This window comes from Populus nigra, chromosome 5, assembly GCF_951802175.1.
Source record: "Populus nigra chromosome 5, ddPopNigr1.1, whole genome shotgun sequence".
Lineage (NCBI taxonomy): Eukaryota > Viridiplantae > Streptophyta > Magnoliopsida > Malpighiales > Salicaceae > Populus > Populus nigra.
The window spans coordinates 5,326,142-5,337,462 of NC_084856.1; the positions used below are offsets into that span (position 1 = coordinate 5,326,142).

At 34.3% G+C, this 11,321-nt stretch overlaps 2 protein-coding genes across 3 annotated transcripts; one reads left to right on the top strand and one right to left on the bottom strand.

Annotated features, from left to right (window-relative positions):
• Positions 1-1,403: 1,403 nt before the first annotated feature.
• On the top strand, positions 1,404-3,704 carry LOC133694034 (glycolipid transfer protein 3-like). 2 transcript variants are annotated; one of them, XM_062115452.1, is made up of 6 exons: positions 1,404-1,778; positions 1,893-1,948; positions 2,196-2,326; positions 2,873-3,008; positions 3,141-3,284; positions 3,385-3,704. In XM_062115452.1, exons 1-6 carry the CDS (start codon positions 1,607-1,609, stop codon positions 3,418-3,420), a joined length of 675 nt encoding a protein of 224 aa, XP_061971436.1. In that variant the 5' UTR covers positions 1,404-1,606; the 3' UTR covers positions 3,421-3,704. The 2 variants fall into 2 exon arrangements, with proteins under 2 accessions (XP_061971436.1, XP_061971437.1); XM_062115453.1 differs by having other exon boundaries at positions 1,631-1,771.
• LOC133694307 (endoglucanase 25-like) lies at positions 3,680-7,422 on the bottom strand. Its single transcript, XM_062115797.1, has 10 exons — positions 7,371-7,422; positions 7,115-7,212; positions 6,235-6,742; positions 5,825-6,135; positions 5,262-5,732; positions 5,043-5,175; positions 4,749-4,921; positions 4,277-4,670; positions 3,899-3,956; positions 3,680-3,803 (listed from the first exon to the last, which is right to left on the bottom strand). The coding sequence occupies exons 1-10, from the start codon at positions 7,420-7,422 to the stop codon at positions 3,680-3,682; spliced, it is 2,322 nt and encodes a 773-aa protein (XP_061971781.1).
• Positions 7,423-11,321: the final 3,899 nt, after the last annotated feature.

Genomic DNA, 11,321 nt, shown 5'->3' on the forward strand with positions numbered 1-11,321 from the left:
TAGAGAGAACCTAGTTGGATGATGAGGTGATGCAATATTGACATCTTTTAAAAAAAATAATGTCACTTTTTTTTTTAGAGTTCACTTTAAAGAAAGAAACAAATATAAAAAAATTATAAAATTCATAACCCATAAAAAATAATAAAAGTATTTATACATAGAATTTCTTTTTTGTAATTATATCTTTTTATAGACACTTTTATTTTTATATATTCTGTCATCATGATTCCTCCAGTAATTTTTTCATCAAGTTCATTGTATATTCCATTATCATTAAGAGTGTAGTTCCTCCATGTTCAATTAATTTAGAACTTGTGTCCTAATAATAAATGTTTTTTTTTTAATTTTTGTTCATGTAAATGATACGGGGTCTAAACTTATAGAAAATAACACTTTTTAATAATGAAAGAATTACATTTTTAACAATCTTGCTATGCCATACAAGGATGAACTTAGCATGAAAACTAGCAAACGAATTACATTAAGCAAATACCAAGAGTAGATGAAATATTACATTAACCAATATAAGCAAGATTATTGACATGTACAATAAAGGTTTGGTGGATACGTGCCTCCAATTAAAAACATCACTCATTAAAATTAATTTTTTTTAATTTAATAGACTAATAAAATATTTGAAAATATGATAACAATTGTTTTTTAGAGTATTTCTTATTTAGAAATGTATTAAAATATTTTTTTTATTTTTTAAAAATAATTTTTAATATTAACATATAAAAATAATTTAAAAATACCAAAAAAATTAATTTAAAATAAAAAAATTGAAATTTCTACAAAAACATTTTCCCAATGCTCAAAACATCACTCATTAAAATTGAATTTTTTTTTTATTGAGCAATTTAATAGAATGTTTGGAAGTGTGATAATAATTGTTTTTTAAAATATTTCTTATTTAAAAATGCATTAAAATATTTTTTAATTTTTAAAAATTATTTTTGATATTAACATATAAAAATAATATGATAATATCAAAATAAATTTAATTTAAAAAAAAATTTAAATTTCCGACCTGGGCCTCGTTGAAAATCTGTTTAACTTCTGTAGATGAAAACCAGTCAGTCCTGCTCCTGCTGCCCTTGCAACATGGCAAGATTCTGATATTCCCTGACTGGTGAAGGGAAAATTATCCTTTGTTCTGATGCAATCATGCAAAGGACCCACCTCAGTATACTTTGTTAAAAAAAAAGAAAATCAGTACACTGATTTCAGAACCCTGACGAATGATATGGTAGGACTGACGGTTGGGATTGAATGTATAAACACAAGATTATATTAATTTGAAAATAGTAAATAGGATAAGCAGATAGATAACACCAAGGTCAAATACAATGTCACCATCAACATCTTATAGTAGAATAAATGAATCTATGTATAAAAATTATCTGAAGCACCATAAAAAAACTAGTTCAGGCAGAGCAAGTTACCACTGCTATATATCTCTCAACGTCTCAAGCAAGCTACAATACAAGCAACCGCCATTGAGACCAAACTCTAAAACAAAACCTTCCATTTCTCTGTTATATTGGAGAAACCCTTTTGTTGCCTGGACCCAGTAGTGAAAGAAGAGGCAAGAATCATCTTGAAGATGAAAAGGACGAGAGAAATGGAGAAAGGATCAGAGATACAGTCTGCAATTGAAGAACTTTCGATGCTGATCGAACTCAAGCCCACTGGTGACAATCTTGATAGGACTACTACTGTTCATATACCCACAAGGCCCTTTTTAAACGTCTGCAACCTTGTTATTCAGGTTCTTGGTAATTAGTTTCTTTTCTTTTCTCCTTCTAATTCTATCTCTAGTTAATTGTTCATTCAAGACCTACAATCACCTTGACTTGCTCTCTGTTGTTCTGTTTTTGTCTTTTATGAAGATAAGATAGGCCCAACAATGGCAGTTTTGAGACAAGATATCAATCAGAATATTCAGGTAAGTAAAGAATAGTGAAGCACTGCTCAAGCGTGTTTCTTCATTTTCAATAATTACCCTCCATTTGCCTTGACTTTCTATCATTTCAACAAACTCGCTCTTCTGGGCTTCATTTTTTAACTAGACCCAGGTTATTCCTGTCCATGTCAAATATTTGTCATTTTTCTTGCTGAATGCTTGTAGAGCAATGGCTTTCTATTCTTTCTATTTATCTTATACATATATTCCTCTTATGTTTCTTTCGTAGAGATTGGAGATGCTATGTAATTCTGATCCTTCAATATACTCCAATTTGGTTGAGATTTTAAAGAAAGAGGCCGATGAAGGCAATGCAAGAAAGGGTGCCAGCTGCAGTAAAGCCTTTGTGTGGCTTGCCAGGTATAAACACTTGTCAGTTATAAAGTAATGCAAATCTAATCCCTGCAGCCCCATCCACGCGGTTTGTTTTATAAATATATCAGAGCCACATCGGCATCAACATAGTTATGGTACTTGTTTAATCAACAATTACAGCTTGCAACTTAGTGCATTGTGCCTGTGACATTGATATCAACGAGTTTAACTTGGCGATTCTGTGCATTATACCCAGTCTTTAGCTAACTTAATGGCCGACAAATCGAAATCATGCAACCTTTTTAATTGCGGGTTTTTTACAATGTCAATTTGTCTCTTTCTGCCAAAGGCGGACGCATGCTGCTATGCTTTCTCGTTTCATAACTTTAGACCATCCAAAAATGAAAACTACTCAACACAACTTGGTCCTACCCTACCATAAACTGGACTGGCGTACTTGATTCCATCCATGCTTTACCATTTGTTTTGAGCTAGAAATTATTTAAACCTGGTAGTCTCATCACCAGCTTATGATTGCATCAGATGCTGAGTACTGATTTGGATAAAAATGAAACTCGTTTTCCTATCCAGATCCTTGGATTTTACAGGTGCTTTGTTACAAAGATTAGTGGCGGATCCTGGTCAGAAAATGGAGCAACTCGTGGAAGAATCTTACAGCATCACTTTAAAGCCATGGCATGGTTGGATTTCAACAGCTGCTTATAAAGTAATTGTATAAGCCTTATTACTTCCATTGATTATTTCACAGAACTTAAACATTGCTTCTATAACATACGGGATGTATGTCTGATATTAACTGCGTAAAACCAATCTTGAATTGACAAATAGTGTTTTGCAGGTTTCTCTTAAATTACTGCCTGATAATAAAACGTTCATTGATCTGCTCATGCCGAAAGATGAAACCTACGACAACCTAAAAGAGCATATGCAAACATTCATCTCATTACTTGTACCTTTTCTAGAAGAGATCCACTCTATTCTGGTAGGCCTCCAAATGAACGTTTTCTGACTTTTCTACGCAGTGTTTCTTTTATTTATCTGGATACTTGGAACTTTTCTTTTCCTTTTTACCGATTTTGCAGATACTGTATGGATTGGATAGGCTGAAGTCTACTTAGGGTGAAGACGCACAAAGATGGGAAAAAAAACTCACACAAAGAAAGCATAGCAAATGTACAGAGTTTTGTCTTATACATAACCTCAAGTTCTCTACTTAGTTTCTTTCGTGTAACTATGAATTTTGTAAATAACTGGACAAGTTATATGGAAACTATGCTGTAACACTAACTTGCTGTAATGTCCACATATGGCCGCAAAGGCTTCTTGTTTAGATTTCTCCTACCTGGTCATAGTAGGAACGGGTCTTTTGAATGAACATCAGGCAGTGCTCTTAATCCCAAAAGTTGTAGCCATAACAATCTCAACAAAAGATGCTGTGGCCTCTTCCTCCTCTGCCACTCTCATTAGTGCTTCAGCGGTTTGTATCAGAGCTTGGGCTGAGCTTCTAGCAACATTCTAAGAAAAAATGCCTCCAACCAAAGGTATCTTTGTATGGAGCTAGTGAATTTTTTTCTTTGGTGCGTCATTTCACCTTACCATAGAACAAGCAAGGGACTTCCTATCCTACGCAACAAACTGACAATTGGCAGAAGTGCTGTAAACCCATAAGAAACAGAAAATTTTTGGGAAGAAAATTCCTTGATGCACCACCCATGGTACGAAATGCGGGCTAATTCAACAAGTTATTTGGAACGTTGAACAGAAAAATTTACATCACCTTCCTTCCTCCTATTACGTGGACAAGTACAGTTACAAGTTTGGAAGACGAAGACAACTGAGATTTATCCTCAAGTGCTTCTTCAAACTCTCATCTTATTCAAGTAACTATCAGCTATCATGACTTTTCCTTTTATCTTCCTCGTTGCCTTCATTCTTCTATGAAAGTTAGTGACTAATTGTGATGCTTTCAAGTACCTGGTGGAACTAATTGAAGGTTTTTAAAGATACCAGTCAGGTCAATTCCCAGATTAGTGCCGTTTGAATCAGAAGACTTGTATGGTGGATCATGAAGCGCTATAAGTGCTGCAACTAGACCTGCATTCCTCGCTATGGTTGGCTCGGTGAACCATGGCTTGTCCCTGTCATCCAAAAAATTGTCAAACTTGTCTGGCCCTGCAACCATGGCTCCATAAAGAATATTTGGATTTGGATCCGTAGAGTATAACCATCTATCTCCCTCTGGACAAGAATAATGCTGATCATCCCAAGGGATTGATGCAGCCCTGTGATGGACATGGGTTGGATATTTGTTTCCAAAGCCAACCATGTAGCTCATCTTCATTGGATTATCTCCTAATATGTAATTAACCTGAGAAAATAAGGAACAGTGAGACAATTTGAAAGGCCTGAATTTACAAAATTCAACACCGGCACTTCAAATGCTTGCCTGAGAGATGGAGAATTCTCGCAACATCTCCACAGAGTAAAACTCACTGCTGCAACTTACACCTGATCTACGTAGAAGTTCAAGGTAGTCACTGTATAATTTTCCGAGGAAAGATGCTGTCGCAGCAAACTGGAGTGGTTCACCATGATCTGGCCTCAGGAGTATCAACCCACCTATATCAAGAAAAGGTTTGGGATACCATGAACTATGAGATGGCTAGGTTGCTATGCATTTGCACATCCATCCGCCGAAAAGCACATATATTTTAGAAACTGTGTTTGATCATGACTTCACCTGGTGTCCTGCTGTAGATTTCTCGAGAAAGATAAGAACAAATGAGCAGATCAATCTTATTCGAAGAAGATCCTAAACCAACTTCGAAGGGATAGCCAAGGTCATGAAAGTATCGAAGTCTTGTCAGCAAGACCTGCCAACATTACTTGAAAGTTATTATAGCAATAAAAAGTCAAGTACACAAGTAGCACACCTCATGGAAAGTCTGATCAAAATTACCGCATTAGCAGTAAGCTTGTTGTTCCAATAGAAAACACCTTGCTCTGACGCTGTTTCTTCTGCCTCTGCTGCACTAAAATTACTAGTAGCATATCCAAGATAAGAAGTATTTCCAGTAGCAAAGAATAACCAAGTTCCTCCCCATATCAATTCATCTCGGTAACCAGATGAATCATAATACATTCTTGCCTCTCCTCCACAATCTTCAACCGCAGTGTAAGTGCCTTGATGGTGACCCGTGTCATTCTTCGTCGCAACCTCAAATAACTTCTCTGCTGACTGGATTAGTTTTATTGAGTAACCAGTGTCTTCTTTGAAAACTATTGATGCTGCCGATAATGCTGCCATAATTTCTCCTGCTAGATCAGAAGCTGTTTCATTGCAAGCTGAAACAGGTCTCGTATAGTTCATGTCTTCTGGTCTTTGCCAGCAGGTTACATCATTATAACCGTTTGTATGATTACTTCCAACCTAAATCAGGAAAAAAAGAGAGATTGTTTACTTGGTTTTTCATTCAAGACTGGGAACATGGATCATGTTGCAAAGTTTTATAGAATGCCTGCCTGAGAATATATTATTATGGGAGCTGTAGTTGAATTTGGAGGATCAAAGATTTTTAGCAAGTAATCACTGCCCCATCTGATAATGTCCTTGACATGATCAAGCTCACCTATGCTATCATATTTATCATGATATTCAATGACAGTCCAGCTCAAGAGGGTAATGGTATAGGCTGTGGGGAAACTAAACTTTATATTTTTTCCGGAATCATAAAAGCCGCCCTTGAGGTCTGCAGGTGGATTACTCGTATTCCCATCTTGCAACCCTGAACTTCCTCGAAATTTGACAGGACTATTGCTTGGATAATTCCCAGCTGAAAAAATAATCTCTTCACTGAATTATACAAGTAATAATATCAAATAATCACTTGCAGAAAATAGCATAGTCTGACAAAAAAGAACCAAAATATTACACTTTTGAGCATCGAAGAACATCAAAGCTTGGTTTAATGCGAGCGTGATATTCTTTGATTTTCCATGGTGCTTGTGCTTATGACGCAGAAACTGCACTAGTAGAACAATTGCTAGGACAACAAAAACTATGAAGATGGAGACATAAACAAAGCGCTTGAAGTATCTCTTATCTGTTATAACAAGTTCGTAGTCGAAGGATTTAGAGTATCGAGAGGGAAGTGAATCGTAGGTAGTGTTTGATTGCGGAGCAAGATGAAAGTCAAGTTCAATTGAGTTCCATTGGCTTGCTGAAGGTAGAAGCCTGCCTGCCTCAGAAATTCTATGAACAAACCTCACAGGTTGATGATCTATATCAGATGCATAGTTACGATCTGCGTGCGATGCAGAGGTATGAGTAGGCGAGCCTATAGAATTAATCATACTTGGGTTAGTTGATGTAGATGTTGGTTTCAAAAAGTGTTTCGGAGGACGGAGGAGAGCAAGGAAGCCAAAACGGTTAAGCTCAGCCTAGAAAAACATTTCCAAAGCATAAATATGGCAGGCCTCCAAGAGATATGCATAAATATGATTGATGTCTGTTTTTTCAAGTCCTTGTCCTGTCCTGGCTATTTCATTAATGTTAACCCTTAATTTAAATGCATGTAAATAAACTGTTTAACTAGTAAGCTTCCCTTTTTAATTGCTCAAACAGTATATAAATAAATGGATTTTCTTAACAAATAGACATAGGCTGAACCATTTTCTGGCCTGTGAACATACACTATTTCCTTGCTTCCAATTAGAGGACACCATGGTTTTCTTGTGATGAACTTTCCCTACTTCCATACATTTTAGGTGAATTAACAACAAGTGCCTATCATCTGCAGAAGTTAAACTCACAGCAATGTCCTGCTGTGAGTAGAAAGACAAAGAGGTGGTATGAAGTGTTGGGTAATTGTACTGGAAGTCCATGAGCTGGTTACTCACTTTATTAGAAGCTGAAAAGAATAATAATAACAATAATAATAAAGGGTTCCAAAGAAAGAATTGATTGACTAAAGTCGGTACGCAGGTCGCAGGATTAGAAACACCGAAGGAGTGCCTGCTTATCGGCTATTCCAAAGCATGGCTTGTCTCTACTGCTAGCTCTAATAACAGACAGCGACAGAGAAACCCTCTTCCAACTCCGAAGCATGCCGTCCTATCATAGTCGGAAAAAAAAATGCCTATAAGAAACAATAAGAGGAATCACTCTGAATGCAATCACAAAAGTTGTCATATTATAAATTTTAAGTGCTGGTATCCGCTTTGAGGATCTATATAGTAACATTAGCTATTCAAAGTATAAAATTAAATACGTTAAAATTTCAAAGAGAGTGAATTTCTAAGCTTGCATTTAGATTTTGACTAGCCAGATCAGCCGTGCTCTGCTGCAGGGTGTATTAAAAAAAACTTTAACGCAAAAAAAAAAAAAAAGTTTAGACATTGTGAAAATATTTTCTAGCATAAAAAAATTAATTGGGAACTAAAAATTTATAATGTATATTTAACAAAAATAAATTAAGAATTATATGTTATAATAAATATTATAAAAAATTGTTAATTTTAATGAAAGACTAAGATGCCAAATTGAGATATAGATGCAAATTAAAATATTTGATCATGTAGAATCTTTCAATTTTTTTATTTAATTGTATGACAATAAATGTTTTTAAGAGAAAAGTAATAATTTAAATTCCATCAAAATAATTAATTTGCTAGTATAATTTTTTTGTTTTTTATTGTTTATTGTTTTTTTTTCTACAAAACAATATATAACATTTTTGTTCTATGTTGTTTATTTAATAAAAATAAAACTTCATAAGAAAAAATATAAAAAACGAACAATCTAAAATAAGGATAAAAAACATTGTATATCCCTAATAAAAAACATTGTAACATTATCGACTCTTGTAAATAGCATCTCTCAGGGGAGATGCTCTTGGAGAGAGAGAGAAAACTTGTAAATATACGGTGCATTATACCTTGATACATAGGTTTTTCATAATATAGTTAGTTTTTTTATAATAATTATAATTTTAAGAAGAATATTCCAGCCCCTCTTAACTACTGGGCTTTTGACTTTTAAATGGGTTTTAGTTAAGTAATCAATCAAAAATATATTCATGAAATAGGCTTTTCCAAACAAAAAATTGTTTTATGATTTGATTTCTCCTTTACCATCTTTCCAAACAAAATAAGCAAATAAACTGTTCAAAATATGAATTTTAGAGGGTGATAGGGATAATAATAGAGATTGCTTCTTCTTTTTTCAGAAATGTATTGAAATGGTATTTTTTTATTTTTTAATATTTATTTTTATCATTAACATATCAAAAAAAATTTAAAAACATAAAAAAAATTAATTTTAAAAAATTAAAAATTAGTGAAACAATGGTGAACCATGCGCCAAACATTCCCTTAGTTTAATCATGTCGTTACACAATTTAAAAAATTTCAAAATGAGGAACTCTAAAAAATCTAGGTTGGATTTCCTCTATATTAAAAACTAATGAGTTAACTCTTTGATTAAGATTTTTATAAATAAAAATCATCTTAAATAAAATAGGTCTGGCAAACATATTAAATCCAAAGAACTTGGGCTTGACAATTAGCCAAGCTTAATGTACCATTGGTCTTGCGAGCATGTCAGACCAAAAATACTTGGGCTTAGCAATCAACCAAGCTCAAGGTAACGTGGGTCTAGCAAATATATCAGACCCAAAGAACTTGGACATTGCTAAATTCTAAGGTTATATGCCTAATTGTGAACGATCCTCTATAATAAAAGTATTGAAGACACAATAAATTGTCATGCTTATACTTATAAGTGTATACAAGGCCTCTTAAGGGATCTACCATACTTATTATCTCATTAATTATATGTAAGAGATATTTGTCTCCCATTAATATTGACAAAGCAGAAGATTTTCCAGTCTTTTCCTTCAATGAAAATGACAAGGTTCAAGGAATATAAATACCTCAACCATCCAGGTAAAAGGTCAAAACTTTTCATCTCTTAAAATAAAGATATATAGATTTTAGAGCATTAACTACCTTAAAACTCAAGAACAAACATCTTTGTTCCTTGAATTTAAAGCTCTTTTAAATCATTTATTATATTTCTCATAAATATACTGACTTTATCATTGGAGGATCTTTAAGCTCCCTCGATTAGAATTGTTTTTGCAGGTACTGAAGCTTCTATCATAAGTCTGGTATTCCTTAGATTAAGAAGAAGAAGAAATTCAAGCACTTGAACATATTAATTAACCATTATCACAAACACTAAATAACCTCTTATTTATATATCTTAGATTTTGAGACATCATTAATGGTGTCATCTGTGCGAACTACTTATAAAAAAGTGATATACAGCTTTATTATTTGATTGTTTTCCCTCATTATCGTTATCAGTGCTAGATAATCAAAACACTTCTTGAATAAAATGAGTTACTGATCTTTGTGCCACTGCAAATACTCCAGCCTTGTACAACCAATCCTTCAGCAACTTATAGAACATATACAACTCCTTACCTAGGTAGTGCTGAGAAATCAATAACCGAGAGAAAATCTACCTCCATAAATTTCAACTCCTCCTCGACAAGTTACTGCATCTCTCCACTCACCTCCATGATAGCAGCCCCACATAGTGTCCGTATATGATTACATTATCCAGAAGAATGCAAACAAAATGATCTAGTAGAGGGTCTTCAACCTCAGGGGTCATCGAGCTATTCGAAGAAGCATACACGCCCTAATGACGCTCAAGGATAAAGTGGTTTTTCTAGGCATTCATCTGGACAACGTAAGAAAAAGGTTGTCCATCTATCACGCCATCCTACTCCAGAGACATCAAGTTCTCTGGAGCCCAATAGGTGTAAGAGTGGCAAACAGTTGCAAAAGGAAATCATTTATGATGACACTCCTTATTAGATCAAAGATTCTCATTTATCCACACATGTGTTAAACACTCGCATACTCAGAGATTACATTGCCACCAAAATGACCCTGGATAATTATGATAAGCTTACAGATTCCAAAAAATATGTACAAAATATATGTAGCAATCTAGAGCTAGTCATTCAAAACAACCATGTCATGTGCAAGATCCTCCCTACAACCTTTAAAGGTTTGGCAAGAGCATGGTACAACAAACTTAAACCAGGTTTAGTCACCAGCTTTAATGACCTTTGTGTCAAGCTAGTGGCATGTTTTAGTACAAGTATTCCAGCCAAAAAAAAGTTCATCTAAAAGATTCAATGAGGAAATGCTTAAAGTTGAAGACTTAATCGAACCAGTAGCTTCAGAAGCCCTTATCAGTGGGGTAAGGGAAAAAACATTATGGAGGGAGTTGTACTCTTTACCAGATAGAATATTACTGAAGGTGAAGCAAACCATGAAGAGCCATATTCGGGTAAAGAAGGCAAGTACACTATGTTATGGTCCTCTTTATTTTACCAAGGACAAATAACCAGAAGGTCCCCCAAACAAGGACGCTCGCACAAGCAAGACCTCTCTCCTAGAAGAGATAACAACCCCAAGAGGACTCAGAAGATATCGTTTAGGGAACGCCTGGGTTATCCTAAAGCACACGCTTCTCCATTGAACTCCCTCTCACTGAAGTCCTTACAGTCATCCAATGCAAATAGTTTGTTACATATGTTTGTGTTTACATTATATAACTCACAAGCATGTAATGTGCTAATTATAATAAAACATCCATGTAGCTAAAATGACAGCTTCATTCAATAAGTCTACTCTAATCCAATCACCCAAAATTGCAGAGCACATATTTTTCACACTAGATTTTGAAACTTTCAAATCTATTCCAGTTTACTTATCTTCCCATGTACTTAGTATTAGGATCGGCCAACTCTTTTCATGATTTTCCTAGCAAATCACAAGTAGAGCTATTGCAATATAAATATTACCTATATACTTAAAACATTTGAGATTTTTTATGATGCTTCACATATTCATATGAATATGAATAGTGAAGCACCTGCATTTTTTCTCATTTTTAAACTTTTCTTTCTTTCAATTGAATCTTTATATGGTCTAATTA

Excerpts from the sequence above, each read along its gene's own strand:
- LOC133694034 (XM_062115452.1), top strand. The coding sequence starts at position 1,607 with ATGAAAAGGACGAGAGAAATGGAGAAAGGATCAGAGATACAGTCTGCA. Across the intron at positions 1,779-1,892 it reads CCTTGTTATTCAGGTTCTTG|ATAAGATAGGCCCAACAATG; the intron begins GTAATTAGTTTC and ends TCTTTTATGAAG. Across the intron at positions 3,285-3,384 it reads AAGAGATCCACTCTATTCTG|ATACTGTATGGATTGGATAG; the intron begins GTAGGCCTCCAA and ends CCGATTTTGCAG.
- LOC133694307 (XM_062115797.1), bottom strand. The coding sequence starts at position 7,422 with ATGATAGGACGGCATGCTTCGGAGTTGGAAGAGGGTTTCTCTGTCGCT. Across the intron at positions 6,136-6,234 it reads GTTCTTCGATGCTCAAAAGT|CTGGGAATTATCCAAGCAAT; the intron begins GTAATATTTTGG and ends TTATTTTTTCAG. Across the intron at positions 3,804-3,898 it reads AGTCCCTTGCTTGTTCTATG|CTCAGCCCAAGCTCTGATAC; the intron begins GTAAGGTGAAAT and ends TGTTGCTAGAAG.